General features: G+C 41.1%; 1 protein-coding gene across 1 annotated transcript in view; it reads left to right on the top strand.

Moving 5' to 3' along the window:
* Window positions 1–2,330, top strand: part of LOC307094699 (putative coiled-coil domain-containing protein 144C) — a gene marked incomplete at both ends in the record, with an annotated part of 32,661 nt that extends 30,331 nt beyond the window's left edge. Inside the window, 2 exons of the mRNA XM_079763752.1 lie at window positions 1,291–1,536; window positions 2,115–2,330. Of these exons, the coding sequence (XP_079619878.1) occupies window positions 1,291–1,536; window positions 2,115–2,330 (462 nt within the window). The remainder of the gene's footprint in view (window positions 1–1,290; window positions 1,537–2,114) is intronic.
* Between the last annotated feature and the right edge of the window lie 14,387 nt (window positions 2,331–16,717).

Genomic DNA, 16,717 nt, shown 5'->3' with positions numbered 1-16,717 from the left:
TGTTTCTTTTTAGTGTCAATACCCTGTTTTTAATGTCAGTACCTGTGCCAGTTACTTATTGCTGCTTAATAACCACCTCCAAACCTCGTGTCTTAAAGCAGCATTTTCTTGTTCACAAAACTGCAGGGAGGCCAGCTCATTCCTTTTCCACTTGCCACCAGCTGGGATGACCTGAAGCTGGGAAGTGGAATCATAAAGGCTTGTTCATTCACGGGTTTGTCAGGTGCAGCAGGCTTTTATCTGGGAGGTTCGCTGTGCAGTCTCAGCTGGACACAGTATGAGGACTGGCCACGTGGCATGGGCTGCTTCCTTCTTCACAACATGGTGGCTGGGTTCTCAGGGTGAGCTTCCTTAGAGAGAGAGTCAGATGGCATCCAGACATAAAAGTCACACAGCAGTCACCATATCCTATTCACCAGAACCCAGTTAGCACTGAGGCCAGCTCCTATTTCATGGACAAGTGCCAAAGAATCCGGAGATGTGCTTCAAAAACTTGGCATCCCTCACCTTGTCTTACCAATAACCATTGTATCTGAAGAAAAGTAGTTCCTCCCAGGTCATGATCACTGACATTCCAGCAGGTTTGTTGTTGATGATGATGATGTTTTTTTGTTTACTATGTTCCCTTATTTTGGGAAGTAACAGATAATTTCAAGATAGGACTATTGGATTAAGCCCCCACCCCTATTTTTTTTTTTATTCTAAAAAATGTAGGCCTCATCTTGCTGGAGTTTTACAGTGAGAAATGTAATTTATCCGTACCCCAGGGAATCCTTTCTTCTTGGAATGCAATTCAAATGAGCATCAAACATTTGTAGTTCAGTACAAGACTTATGGCATTAGAGTCTATATTTATAAGACTAATTAATTAGTCTCATTTTGAAAGTCTTTCTTTGGGAGGCATGTGTTGATTCAGTCCTGAATACCTCAACATGATATCTCTAAAGCTTTTTTTAAAGGTTACAAAGTGTTAAGATGGGGGAAGAGGAAAGGGACTTTCTCCTAAACGGCCACATATAGATATTTTGTGGAGGAAAGACATGAAACAGTCATAGAAAAAAAAATTATAAAACTAAGTGCAGACGTTTTGTGGCAAAGATGACAACAACAAATATACTTTTGTGACTCCTGGTCATTTTAACTTTGGTCTTGATTCTGAATAATTTAAGGTTCCACATTTGAAGACTCTACCAATATACAGATAACATTTTATTGCAACTGAATTCATTTCAAAATTTCATACTGGTGTCCACACCTTCATAATCAAACTATATTCTTTTATTCATGCAGAATGATGAGCTTATAGAAAAACTGCAACCTGCATCTTCAAAATGTATAGATCAGGATGAAGAAAAGACACCTCAACAGCAGTTAGCAATGGAAGCACTTCTAAAGGAATGTGAAGAACTAAAGAATACAGCAGAGAAGTGGGAACAAGAAACAGTAAACCTCAGAACACATATGGAAACGAATATGGTAGAATCCTGTGAAGCAGAAGAGTATAAAAAGAAGATTGAAGAAAGAGCAAGACAGGATGTAGCAGACAAATTTAAACAAGTCAATTCATTTTTACAGGTTAATTTATTGATTTAATGTGCTTTAATTCATTTCACTGCAAATTACCTTTTGGATAAATACAGTATTTTTGCCTTTCCTCTTCTTCCATTAATAGCAATTTATTGTGTATATTTCTGGAAGGAAGGTGGCATTTGTTTTTCCTTTACAGTATTTCAGTTTCCATCCTTATTATCACTAAATTGATATTTCCAAATGATTCGAAGTAGAGGATCATTTTATTTTTAAGACCAGTTGATGTAAAACAAGACTACCAGGAAGAAATGGTAAAAAACGTGATTAAGTTATATGTTCTACTTTTAAAATTTTAAGCTAATGCTATTATTCTTTGAATGATCAGATTACATGTGTACTAATAGAAGAATATTAATTTTATAGCTCAGATTAAATTCAGTGGACATTGTTGATAACTTTTTAAAATTTCAGCTTTGTTCACACTTAAAGCTGATCTCTGAGTCATTGACTCAAAACTAAAGAAAACAGATGTAACTGGACAGGGTATACTTACTTTAAAAACGTATCCTTTTTATTTGCTCTAGACAATAAGAGAATCTCAAGAAAAGTCAGAGCAGATGATAAATAAACAGGCTTCAATAAGAAGACCTTTGGAACTCAGAAATAAAGAGCTGGAATTAGAACTCTCCAGAGTGCAAACTTCTCGAGATGATAGCAAACTAGAATTGGAAATATATAAGCAACTCTACCAAGAACAGTTGGAAAGAAGAAAGCAATTGGAAAACAAAGTAACTGAGTAAGTCAAACTCAGAATCAGAGAAAATAAATTTAACTCATTAATTAGCTTCTAAACTTAAAATATAATTACTATTGTGCCAGGTTCATGAGATTAGCAGGACATGAAAGCTAACTAAATAGTTTAACTTTAGAAAGGGATGTTAGTAAATAAACTTACCTTTCAAAGGTTATTCTAAGTCAAGTTTTATCTCTCCCCCTTTTTTGCTTTTACATGCCTTTACTTTTCCCCTTAATATTTCCATGTAGTTAACCGGGTCAGTGTCCCGAAGCTCTAAAATTTAGAAGGTGATATTACTATAAAACTGCTTGTCACAAGGCCCCTAAATAGAAATATTTAAGATAACTTAAACACAAAGAGTTAAGTGACACCAACACATTCTGGTACTTGGTAATTTTACTTTCTTGATTGTGCCCTTTGTTATTAACACTAGAGGACACCTTTAGACAAACTATCCTTTACAGTTTTTCTACTCTATAAAAAGACATGCATGTTAAATTGGAGGCCCTGTGCCCAAATGTATGCACGGGTGGGGAGGAAGGAACTCGGGAAGTTGGCTTGTAGACTCCACGCGCCCCCTCCCCATACCCCCATTGAGGGGAGAATTTGTATATTAGGCTTTTATTATATAGGATCGAGAAATATTCACATAGGGGTGAGGGGCAGTGTAATTGACAAAGTAGCTAAAAATAATGTGATCTGCAGGAGGAGGGTGTGGGGAAGACAGAAAGGGCAGATCCCACCTCCATCGCCTTGGTAACAATGTTATAAGCAGTGGCCTCTGGAGCTGTTTTGGGTCATTTGATCACCAGCCAGCCTATCTTGTTCTCCCTTAGAGGCTGTTGCTCTAAGTTATGCCTTGATGTCAAATGATTACTATCTCCAAGGTAATGAGTGTATTGTACAAGGTGGTGAAGGCAAATCTTGGCAATGTCTTTGAGGGATATTTTTTTTCATCTCTAAAGTGGCTACTAAATGTGTCCAAGGGCATCTTCAAGGGTCTTGTAAGTACAGCACTTCCAGAGGCAGCAAGTATTACCTGATAAGCAGTCTGCATCACTGATAGCATTCTACTTTGGCTTCCTTAGCTGGGACCCCAACTTCCTACTGCCTGGAAACCTAAGTGCTTTTTAAGAAAAAATAAAAACCTATACTTAAATTGAGTAAGTCTGCTCTGATACATTTTCATTGCTAAAATGCTATTTAATGGGAAATTCCATTTACTATCCTGGCTACTTTAAAATAATGCAAATCACTTAGGGAAAATAAAATACTAAGCATTTGTTGTTCACAGTTTTCACTGGACTAAGGAGAGGCTAGCTGAGGTCAGCACCGAACTTCTCCAAAAGGAACAGCAGAACAAACTTTTGCTCAACGCTAAGATGAGGCCAGTTCTGGAAGCACCTTCTGTTGGAAATCTTAACAATAGTTTTCTGCCCAGGAGAAATTCTACTAGAAGAGAAAACTTGGACAGTCCTACCTCAAGATCACATACTTTAAATTACCAAAAGGTTAGCTATATTATCTGTTTTCCCCTTGGGTTTTAGATTTCTGATATAATTCTTGTGTTTAATTGGGTGAAATTCTGAGTTGCTTAATTGACTTAAGTAAAATTGCTTAAAGTTGCTTAAATAAAAATCTTAATTATTGTGCTAATATAGAAAGGAGGTAGAAATTTCATAATCACTTTTAAATCCCTGGATCTCTCATTTTCAAAAGATATCTATCAGTAACTTTATTCAATAAATATGACTAACATGACACAATTTAAACTTCTTAAAAAGCTGCATTTCAGCCGAAACTGGTTTGGCTCAGTGGATAGAGCGTTGGCCTGCGGACTCAAGGGTCCCAGGTTTGATTCCGGTCAAGGGCATGTACCTTGGTTGCGGGCACATCCCCAGTAGGGGGTGTGCAAGAGGCAGCTGATCGATGTTTCTCTCTCATCGATGTTTCTAACTCTCTATCCCTCTCTCTTCCTCTCTGTAAAAAATCAATAAAATATATATTTTTAAAAAGCTGCATTTCAGTTTGATTTTAGAAATTACGTATTACTATAGGCCCCGGTGCATGAAATTTGTGCACTTGGGGTGGGGGGTGGGGCCGGGGTCCCTCAGCCCAGCATGTGTCCTCTTGCAGTCTGGGAGCCCTTGGGGGATGCCCTACTGATGGAGGGGAGTGGGCCTATGCTGGCAGTAAGACATGTCTCTTGCATTCTGGGAACACTCGCTCCTTACCGCCTGCCTGCTCAATACTCCTTACCACTTGGCTTGCTGCTCCCTGAGTCCACTGGCGTATTAAACAGTGTCCCTTCTTTTCTTTAAAGCATGGCTTGGTTTTCCTTTGGTCTTCTAAAACAGTTTCTCCTTTCAGTTGAATTGCATATTAGCCTTTTATTATATAGGACTAGGGGCCCGGTGCACGAAATTCATGCACTGGGGGTCAAGGGTCCCTCAGCCCAACCTGCCCCCTCTCACATACTGGGAGCCCTCAGGGGATGTCCTATTGATGGCTTAGGCCCATGCCCCACGGGGAGCAGGCCAAAGCTGCAGTTTGGCCTCCCTTTGTGGGAGGCAACCGGGCTGATCAGGGGAAGGCACCAGCCCCATCACCCCGCTGCTGCAGCCACTGCCAGTCACCACAGCCACCAAGGTATTTTTATCAACACGGACTCCAGTCCCTTCACCATGAAAAAATGACAACCTTGTTTAGGCATTTTCAAGATGTGTCTTTCATTGGATATGCATTTATTTATTTATTTTTTATCCTCACCTGAGGATATGTTTCCATTGACTTTTAGAGAATGTGGAAGAGAAAGGGAAAGACAGAGAGAAACATCAAAGTGAGAGGAACACTTTGATTGGTTGCCTCCTGCATGAGCCTTGATCTGGGACCCAGTCAGGGATGAGCCTGCATCCTAGGTACATGCCCTTGATCAGAATCACACCCAGACCCTGCTGTCTGCAGGCCCAGGCATTATCCACTGAGTCAAACTGGCTAGGGCAGGATATGACATTTCATAGCCCTCCAGCAGCTGACCTTCATTTTTTTCTCCAGAAGTGTGGTGGAAAAACCCTAGATCACCTTTTTGGATTCTTATTACCCAAGTTACAAAGAATATTACCAATGGAATACAGGAAGCTTAGCCAATGTGCAGTCAGAAAAGGTGTTTCCTCTGTAGTTCACACCAATCGATGGCTGGGCCCTGCCCAGGCCTAAAGCCTCTGGCCGAAACTGTAGACCTGGGCAGGCCCCTCGAGCTGCCTCTGATCACCAGCTAAGCCTCTGCCCAGGCCTGCCCAGACCGAAAGCCTCTTGGGCAGGTGGTCCCCTCCTGCCCAGGCCGATCAATCGCAGGGGGTCCCCTCCTGCCCAGGCCGAAAGCAGACCCCCAGCTCCCTGCCCAGGCAATTAATCGCAGGGGGTCCACTGTGGCACCAGGCTGAAACAACCCCCAGCTCCCTGCGATCAATTGCAGGGGTCTGCTCCAGCACCAGGCCAAAAGGCTCCGCCGGAGGCTTTCAGCCTGATGCCACAGCAGACACCCAGCTCCCTGCGATCTGTCACAGGGGGTCCACTCAGGGCATCTATGTATGCAAATTAACTGCCATCTTGGTTGGGTTAATTTGCATACTCACCCTGATTGGCTGGTGGGTGTGGCTTTGGCATAGCGAAGGTGGGGTCCATTTGCATATTACTCTTTTATTAGGTAGGATTGTCTAATAACCAGTGGTATACTTGGAGCTGCTTTGGCTTACTTCCTAATGGATTTTAAATTGGTGATGCTTCCTAACAATTTTTAAGTTTTGCTGAACCCCAACATTTCCACCCCTAAGCACAAGTGAGTGATTGACGTCTAAATACTTACCCAAACATGGATGGTTGCTACTTAAATGAAATGGAGATAAACTCTTTTTATGAATTAAGTAAACTTGTAGCAATAAAAGGATTACTTTCTGTCTTAAGTGAAAATATTTGTCACCTTCTTAGTTCAGAAAACAGTGTTAATTGTTATTTACTTCAGCATTTTTATTTCAATTGTTATAAAATGTCTTGCTGAGCAGCTGTACATTTCATAAAATAGTTAATTTAGCAAATATTTGGATTTTATTTTAAAATTTATGTATTAATATTTGAATTTTTAAATGAAGTTTACTTATGTCTGTTTATCTTGATAGCACTTGAATGATTGATGACTAAGATGGCAATGATAGGGAGTCTTGAAATTGCAACTAGCTTTCATTGTGTATCAGTTCTATTAAAATATTCCTTCTTCATCTTATTATTGAGTTCTTCAGCAACAGAATTCCTGTTTGGTTCTTTTTTATACTTCTCATCTGTTTGGTAAAGTACTGCTTCTGTTCATTAATTTTATTCCTGAGCTCATTGGACTGACTTTTGAGTTTTCTTATATCTCACTGAGTTTCTTCATGACTATTTGGCTATTTTGATTTCTCTGTTCATTTAGACCACAATCCTCCATTATTTTGAGTTTCTTTCTAGAGAATTGTCATTTTCTTTCTGTGTTAGTGTTACTACGGTGGTCCAGCCTGCTTGATGCGTTGTTCCTCTGCTGGCACATTTGAAGTGGTGAACACTTTTCTTACTTAAGAATGTGGTGATTTTCACAATTCAGCAGGCTGATAGTTTCAGGTCTTTCTTTTGTATTCCAGTAGATGGTGGTATAGTGCAGTTTTTCTTTTCTCTTACCTGTACTACTGAAGCCTGGGGAGGGTGTGCAGTGAGTCAAGGTGTGTGAGGCTTACCCTTGGACATGGGAATGGCAGCCTGGGTAACCAGAGTAGTGGGTGCCAATGCCGCATTCTAGTCACCTGGGTTTCAGGGCACCCCATGGTGGTAGGTGTGGGTGTGTTTAGTTGAGGGGAGCCAGTTTGTGAGCCCACTGAGCTGCTACCTTTTTCTCTGGCCACCGGCAGCATTGTGCTGTGGCCTAGAGGCTGGAGACTTGGCTCTGCTGCTGCTACTGGTCTGTGGTGGTATGAGCACAGCTGTAACTGGGGAGGGACCTGGATTTGGGGAGCGGGAGGGAATGCTGCTGGGCAGTGGTGTGGGCACTGCACCCTGCCTCCCCACTGCTACTGTGTGTGCTAGGGCTGTACCTTCAGCCTTGTCCTGGGAGAACTGCAGTAGGGGCCTGTCCTGCTCTTCTCTCCATCCTGCTTCTCCTGCACATCCCAAGACGCCCACTTTCCAGGTTGAGCAGAGGAGCCTTTGTTGGGTTCTAGATGTCCACTTGTTGTAGATTTAAGGGGAGACATACTTTGTCAAGATGCTGATGTCACACTCTGAAATATCCATTTCAATCAATGCACGATGGTTTATGGTTTTAATGATGTTTTTATGGTCTTTTTCATGCAGAGAAAGGTAGCACAGGCCTGTTCTAAATGAGACTTCAACCAGTTTTTTCATTTTGCTTCATCATAACATATCATAGAAGAGCAAAGTTAAGAATTTCTAGACAGCCTTTGGGGCTAAGAAGGTCTCAGTAGTACCAAATTTGTGAAACTGGGCTACTGGGTACAACAACAAAAAAATCAAATGCTTTTGTAAATTGTTAATCAAAACTATGATGCAGAGCTAAAGTGTTTTCACCAGAAAATCGGAAAATGTGTCGTTTTACAAAATGAAGAGGAATGAGTATGTAGACATAGAAGCAATGCAAGGGAAGACTTTTGTGGATTTTTTTTGTTTGTTTAATTAATTTTTTGGGAGGAATGAGGTGTTTACTTTTAGTATTTCAATATAAATTGAAGAAAATAGTTGATTTTAAACGTAACATTGTAGTTTAAAGATAGACATAGATTCCTTGAAGGGCATTGGTTTGCCAAATCATGCTAGACTCAGTAATAGAGAGTATGAAGCACCAATCTAACAAGATATAAAGATGGGTTCACAAAATTTCTATAGCAATTGTTGTTTACAAAATTCTTAGACCTAAAGGAAGGAGGTGTTTTTAGAGTTGCTGGAAATGTTATTGTTGCCATTAGGAAAACAACGAATTGTATGAGAAGTGGTAGCATGTTGTCTAAAATAATAAAAAGGGGTGGGTTTTGGGTGGGACATTACAAAACAACAGACTTCTAAAGATTTTTAAACTATGGTTCTAAAGAATTGTGTTAAAAATACATCAATGTTAAATTTTTTTACCAATCCCCTTTATTTGCAAAGTTTAAACACTTTGGACTATTCCTACTGTGGAGTTCTGTGTTATTCAGCATTGTTTTTCTAACTTTAAGAACAATGATTTGTATAACAAAGTATCGCTCTAATCTGTGATTTCAGCTCTCTCCATGTTCATGAAATTTAGGTTTGTTGCTTTTGTCATCATTACATGAAATTTAGCCTTGCCTGATTGATTCCATTGTACTGATTCCATTGTACTGATTCCACTGAATCTGTACTGGTATAGCTTGCTACATATCTGTTTTGCTAATTCTTACTGTTAGTTTTCACATTCTAGATTAATTCTTGATGTTTGCCCAATACATCAGAAGTGATTTTACAGTTTTATTTAACTGTGTTATTTAATGATCTTATATAATAAAGAGCTAATATGCTAATTAGACCAAACAGTGAAATGACAGTCTGGACATCCTTCTAGACAAACATCTGGAAGACCTTGTGGACTAAGCCGGGCTGCAAAGGGCGGTGGAGGCTGTGAGGAGATGGGAGAGCTGTACCCCTTGCACAATTTTCGTGCATCGGGCCTCTAGTATTATGATAAATTATAAAAGTTAAATTAGCTTGAGCAGACATATCACTAGATTTTCTTGCTCATAGAATTGTTTTCTTAGAACTGAAAACGTAAAAATTTATTCCAGACAATTTTATAACAGATACAGTTCCTCTAATTTCAACATTTTTTATGTTCAAAATTTTTCCTGTATTTGTCTTCCTAACACAATGGGTGTCATGACAGTCCCTCGTTGTTTTTTTAAATCTCTATTACATAGGGAGACTCAATTTTACATTAATTGATTTTGGAGTTTTGGTCCACTTCTAACACTTTCAGAAAATATTAGAATTCTAATGATTTATTTAAGTAATAGTTTTCCAGTTCTCAAATGTGTATTCAGTTAGCAACTCTTTGTACACAAATACATGAAAGCTAAAACAGTTACTATTCCTAAGTCTATAACCTTGTAGATGGCAAATAGAACACTGTGTCTCAACAGAAGGTTGAGTCTCAGTGCTTCCTGAGGAAACACAGACCTCATGTTTACAACACCAAGGCAGTGCCTTTCTTCTCTGCATTTTACCTCTATTCACTAGCAGGTATGCTAGTTTCTCAGAAGGCAGAAAAAGAGCTTAAAAAACTTGTGTATCACATCAATTATATGCTCTAGATAATTCCTCATGTCTTCACTTATTTTGTCCACTTAGAAATTGTCCTATAGTCATTTTATCTTTTAAAGGATACAGATATTGCTTAATTTCTTTCTATCTTTTTTTTTTCATTCATTTTTTTTCTGTACTCAACTTTTCAGCTCTCTGGTCAGTAAATTTTTCCTCAGTTCCTTTCTCTGTAGCAAAATACATGTTTTTAACATTACAAACTGATAATGTATTTCCTTCACTCATTAACATATTTATAGTTGGATAATGAATTGCTATGGTGAAAATGGGCAAATGTACTTGTCTTTTCTACATTTATATTACATTTAATTTATAACATTTAAATTAAGAATATCAAAATTTAACTTAAAAGTATCAATATTTACTACAAATATATTACATTATGGGAATGTGCTTGTGTGTGTGGTTTATATGTGTTTATCAAATTGGTCTCAAAAAGAGAAGGCAACATTATTTTCTAACCTGTAATATCAAATATAATTGGATGGTAGCCTATCAATAAAGTAGTCTTAAATGAATGACATATATTTGTATTTGTTGTGTTTTGCTGTGTTGTTGGCTTCTCTATATTTTTCTTTCAAAAATATAACTTCCCCTCTTTAAAGTGGGGGTTGCTTTGAACAGTGTGCATTAAGTATAAGTCAAGGAAGGAGAAGACGTTTCTGTAAGTGTAGAGTAGTCACCTTTCTTGATGGAGCTGTGGTGGGGTAGGGGGCAAATGACAGCCCTGTTTCCCTTTTGAGATTAGATCAGAGGACTCAGGCAGATGGAGATGGACTTACTAGCTTGCTTACTCACACATGGTAAGGCATAGGAAAATGGGCTTTAGATGTGGGGTCACAGGGCTTCTGAACATTCATCCCAAATCAGGCAGTTTCACTTCCAGTTGTGAGTAGAGGAAAGAAATACCTGACACCTGTCCCTGGTCAGGCTGCTTCCTGCAAGGAGAGAGCAGACCCAAATTCATGTGACTGTGGGCAGACATGTCTTTTCAAAGAACTGTTTTGGAGCTAAGCAAGCATCCTTTGTTCCTTTTCTCAACTGCACACATCAGGTAAATCTCGTGTCCTCTCCTGAGGAAGGTAGAGGGAGTCTAAGGCCTCATGTGGAGACTGCAGGGCAGAGAAGTGAAGGTGCTCCTATACTTTGTGATGGGGTTAAATCATAATGGAAATTAATTTCAAGGCTTGTGTACAGACCAACTAAGTATGAAAGAGGTTGGGCAGAAGTATGCTAGACGGTAAAGAAAATCTGTTTTGTGTTTTAAATTTTGCTATAGATAACCCCAACACAGTTAATTTATTTGTTGATTGATTTTGGTAAACCAGCTTTTATTTGGAGGGAATAGATAGTTCCTTTAAGGAAGAATTTCCTTAGTTTAACTAAAGATTTTCTCCTTCAAGTTTCTTGTCCTGTGGCTAAATAATTTGTGCTTTATAAATTGAGTGTAATGAATGCTACTAATAGGATTTATGATATTAATTTCTGTTCCTTAATTTTTGCTCATTGCTTTAAAACTTGAAATTGACTTAGAAGCTATTATTTTGTGTCTCATTCAAAACATTATTGAGTTACATGACAGTTTTACATATTCTTTTTCTCTGAGTTATAGTTAAAAATTTATTATTTTTCTTGAATATGAGGAAGGAGCTGGCACAGAACCTTATGCTCAGGGAGAAGTCTTAGGGCCCACTTTGGGCCTGCAGCTCATTGGTTTGTGACCTCAGGCAACCTCTAATCTCTCTGAGACTTTGTTGCTTCTTAGGTCAAATTGGGCACTTGGACTAAATCAGTGATTTTCATACCTTAAATTGTTTTTCAGACTTGAACTTTTATTATAAATTTTGCATGAAAATGTTTTATATAATAAGACAAATCAAACTGCCCAACTGAAGGGGGATGGAGACTCTGAAGCTCTGCAATCCTGCAGGTGCCCCCAGGGGAAACAGATTCCTATGGGACAGAGTTTGGGAACGACCAGTTCTGAGAAAGTCCTTCTAATGACAAATCCTTTGAATTGAAAGTTGCTGGCACATTGTTTTCACGTGTATACTGTTCTCCCCTTTCTATATTGTTGAAAATGACACAATAGAAATAAAATGTCAGATGTGTTCTCCTTATTATCGTTGGAACTTCAGGCTCTTTCCTCCATCTGGACACAGTGCTCACCTAGAAATAAGCATAAACATCACAGAAGTAAATATTTAGGAAAGGAGCTTTAGTGGGAACAGATAATAATGTTCCATCGGTAGTTTCTTAATTCAAGTTGTATAAAAATGGGCTGCCACTCCCATGTCCAATAAAATAATACCTATTTTATTAATGGTAATATAAAATTGATTCAATGAAGGCCTCGGTCTTTATCTGGTATGGAGCTATTTATTTTACAAAGTCTGTCTAGTGTTGTTATCACATCATCCATTTAAGAAGTCCTGTCTATCATGCTATCGTCAAAAGTGTTATGGAAACAGTCTTTGAAAACACTGGGGAACATGTTAGTCAACAAATTGGTCTTCACGCCTAACATTTGTAAAGGCATTGGGTATCACATGATAAGGATCACCACAGTGATTAATGTTTAGTGTACGATTTTAAACCCTGTGTCGGGCATTGAGTGAGAGGGTACCTTTTATAAGAAGTTTTTTAGTAAAAACACTCTAGATCAGGACAGTCTGTAATAATAAAAGTGTAATATGCAAATTGAACAACTGAACACCAGAAGGACCATCCGGACGACTTTCCAGATGACCACGCTGTGACACACACTGGCGCCAGGCCAGCCAAGGCAGGTGCCATGAGATGGCTCCAGGGACCCTACCATCTCCCCAGGATCACCCTAATGAGGGAGACCCAGGCCACCCGGCTGGTGGCGCTGTGGCATGTGAGCAGGGCCTCCCTCTGCGGGGCTATCAATCTGGGGGCCCTGAAATCGATCGCCCCACAGAGGGAGGCGCATGACACCAGCCCAGGACACTGTGGCGGGTGTGCAGGTTCGGCCAGCCACTGACTCGCAGAAGGAGGCGAAGGCCAGCCAAGTGATCCAGCGCATACCTGTTGCCTGCAGAGAGAGGCTACAAGTGGTGGTGGAGCGGGAACAGTGCAGCACAGATGGCAAGCAGTGGCAGTGGCCGGGGGGAGGGGGGGGCGGCCAGCTGGCGGCAGCCAGGGGAAGGAAAGCCCCAATAGGCCCTAATTGCTGACCAGGGCTAGGGACCCTCCCCGAGGGGTCCTGGATTGTGACAGGGTGCAGGCCAGGCTGAGGGACACCACCTCTCCCCTCCCCGCCACCCCCGTGCATGGATTTTGCATATTGGGCCTCTAGTTGTAATATAATTTGAAGTATTCCCACACATTTAATAATTAAGAAGACTGTAATTATAATTGGTTGAGTTTCCAAATTTAGTTCTCATTTCCAGAAATGAAACAATATTGCAATTACAGCATTATATATTGATTTTTGTTGTTGTTGTTATTAATTCTCTCCTGCGGATATTTTTTCCACTGCTTTTCAGTGGAAGGGAGGAAGGAGGGGGAGAGAGAGAGAGAAACATCCGTAAGAGAGAGACATATCCACTGGTTGCCTCCCGCGTGCAACCAGACTGGGGGTGGGGGGCAAACCCGCAGCCCAGGTATGTGCCCCAGACCAGGAATCAAACCTGCAACCCTTAGATCAACAGACCTATGCTCTAACCACAGAGGAAAACCGGCTGGGGCAATGTATTGATTTTTTTATTTCTCAAAGATTTTCTGAAACCTTTGTTGTTCATATGAGTTAAGAAATGTCTAGTCATAATAACAGCAACATAGTTTTACTTATTTTTTGCCAGTAGAATTCTCATGTGACCTTATGACAGTACCACTTTTCTCATTTTAGGTTGAAAAATTAATAGCATAGAACATGCCTTAAGATTTTAATTTTAAAAAAGTATAAGAATAGAAAACTCATTTTAAAGAAAAATCAACTTAAGTAAAAAAAAACTAAGCTTTTATAAATAGCCGTTTTTATTGGAATTATAAAGTAATCCATTCAGTGTGAAATGCGACTTGACTTGCTTAAACCTCTTTGAACCAATGGTATCAAATATCACTTTTCTGAAGTTATGCTTATTCAATAGACCAATAACAATTGTATTTTTTTTCAGATTGATCTAAATAGCATTATATATGCCTGTTCTCAATAATTAAAATGAATATGAATTAATTTTATTTATTTGATTATTTTTCTGTTTGTTCAATCCCGATTGCTCTAGTCCCTAAAAGTGGTATTTAAAGGACACATTTTATAAGGCATATATATATATATATATATATGTCATTCCTCTAATAATGTCTCCTTTTAACTTAAATACTAATAATAATATTTGACCTATTTCAGATGTGGCGGGAGTTTGAAGAAATTCTAACTAGAGAAGAAAAAGAAGGTATGTTGCCTAAATTTATTAATAATTTTAGATATCCTTGATTTTGTAAACAAACTGAAAATAGGAAATGGCATCTGTTTCCATGTTTGGATAATATATACTGCATTCAATATTTTATTATCTATGCAAATGAAAAATGTGAAATATAAACAGTCGTGAGGAAGAATATACTTATTCCACATGGAATCATCATGTTTTACAGCTCTTTAAAGATCTCAGAAGTCCATGTATCTCTCTTCATTTCTGGCTATTCCCTTCCTTCCCTCTGCTCTTCCTATGTACTGTTGACTTGCACACTGAAACTATAGTCAGAAAACTGGCTTCATCCACTTCTCATGTTTTGCTAGTGATATAAGGCCAAATAACCAGACTCATCTAGTAATACTGAGTCAAGCCGTTACAGTTCATCTAACTGCCCGCTGAGGGGCAATATTTAAAACTCCAGTCATTGACTTTGTCATTGTTTTACCTTTACCCTCATGAAAGACTCCAAATTCCTTTGGATGGCATAAAAACACTGAAATCCACTTAGTTCTTGGCAAATAATTCAGCCTTATCTTTGCTACTTCCACTACGCTGCCCCTTTGCTCTAGCAGCTAGCTAAACTAGACATTTCTAGGTCCACAAATGTTCTTCCTCATGTCTAGTCCTGGCATCTGCTTCATCTGTTTGTTCATCAGATATCAACTTACATATCACGTCCACCAAAAACCAACACAAAACTGGGATGTCTCCTCTGTATGCTCCAATAGTGCCCTGTGTTATACTTGGTGGTGGTATCTATGACTCAGAGAGAAATTGCCTGTTTGTTTGTTGTTTTTCAGTTTATAGTACACTAGAGGCCTGGTGCATGAAATTCGTGCACGGGAATCCCTCAGCCCAACCTGCACCTTCTACAATACAGGAGCTCTCAGGGGATGTCCTACTGATAGCTTAGGCCCACTCCCCATGGTTCTCTGCTCTCTGCAGGGCCTGCGGGTTTCACTGCAGCCATGGAGATGAAGCCCTCATGCCCTGCTGGTTGCTCTCTGCCTGCAGCTGCCATGCACCATGCAAAGGAAGCCCAAATGCCCTGCAATGTGCTCTGTCTGCCAGGCCTGGGGGCTTCGCCAACAACAACACACTAAGGAAGCCCCCAAGCCCTGCTGTCCAGGCTCTGTCTGCTGGCCCTGGGGGTGTTCCTGCCACCTCTGTGCTAAGGAAGCCCCCATGCCCTGCTTTTTAGGTGCTGTCTGGGGACCCTGGGGGTGTTCCCGCCACCTCTGTGCTAAGGAAGCCCCAATGCCCTGATTTCTGGGCACTGTCTTCCGGGCCTGGGGGTGCTGCTGCCACCAACATGCTAAGGAAGACCTCAAGACCTACTGTCCGGGCTCTGTCTGCAGGGCCTGTGTCTTCCCCGCTGCAGCCATGCTAAGGGAAACCCCCAAGCCCTGCTGTCTGGGCTCTGTCTGCTGGGCCTGGGGGAGCTCATGCCACCTCCATGCTAAGGAATCCCCCAAGCCCTGTTGCCCAGGCTCTGTCTGCTGTGCAAAAAGGATCTGTCTGCAAAAAGGATCTGTCTTCCCCGCTGCCGCTGCGCTAAGGCAAGGCCCAAGCCCTGCTGTCCAGGCTCTGTCTGACGTGTCTGGGGGCAGATCCAGCCTCGCTGCTTGGTCCCCATGAACCCCAGCAGGACTGACAGGCCCAGACACTGCAGCAGCGGGGCTGAGGGGACTGGGCGCCACCATCTTATAGCTATGGAGGCCGCCATTTTGTCATGGAGGGACAGTTAATTTGCATATTACTCTATTATTAGATAGGACTAGAGTTCCAGTGCACGAATTGGTGCACAGGTAGGGTCCCTCTGGGTGACCTGCAGGGATCAGGCCAAAACCCTCGGTCCAATGCCGCCTGCAGCTCCTACCTACCCCTCCCGCTCATCCCAACCCCATGGTGCCTGCTTGGGATAGTGCCCAGTCAGTTCTGATTGGGAGAGGCTCACACTGCCACAGCAGTGCTTGCCAGCCATGAGCCCCACCTCTGACACCCTCCCAAGGTATCAGACTATGGGATCAGACTGAAACTGGCTCTCTGACATCCGCCGAGGGGTCCTAGATTTCAAGCGGGTGCAGGTGAGGCTGAGGGACCACACTGGTGCACGATCTGGCCAGAGAGGGACCATGGGAGGGATCCAGGGCATGTCCCCCACATCTTGCTCAGTCCCAATCAGCTGGACCCCAGCAGCAAGCTAACCTACTGGTTGGAGCATCTGCCCCCTGGTGGTCAGTACACATCATAGCAAGTGGTTGAACAGCCTTCCCATTATCAATAGCATATTACGCTTTGATTGGTTGTTCTGTTGTTCTGCCGTTTGGTCTATTTGCATACTACCCTTTTATTATATAGGACTAGAGGCCTGGTGCACAAAATTTGTGCCCAAGAGTGGGGAGGTTCCCTAGCCTGTCCTGCTCTCTCTCACAATCAGGGACCCCTCAAGGGATGTCCAGCAGTCAGACATCCCTCTCACAATCTAGGACCACTGGCTCCTAACCACTCTCCTGCCTGCCTCTCTGATCACCCCTAACCACTCTACCTGCTTGCCTAATAGACCCTAAAT

The sequence above is a fragment of the Cnephaeus nilssonii genome (assembly GCF_951640355.1).
Source record: "Cnephaeus nilssonii genome assembly, chromosome: 23".
NCBI classification, from domain to species: Eukaryota; Metazoa; Chordata; class Mammalia; order Chiroptera; family Vespertilionidae; genus Cnephaeus; species Cnephaeus nilssonii.
Note: the sequence above shows the minus strand (reverse complement) of the source record. Positions and strands in the feature narration are given on the sequence as shown.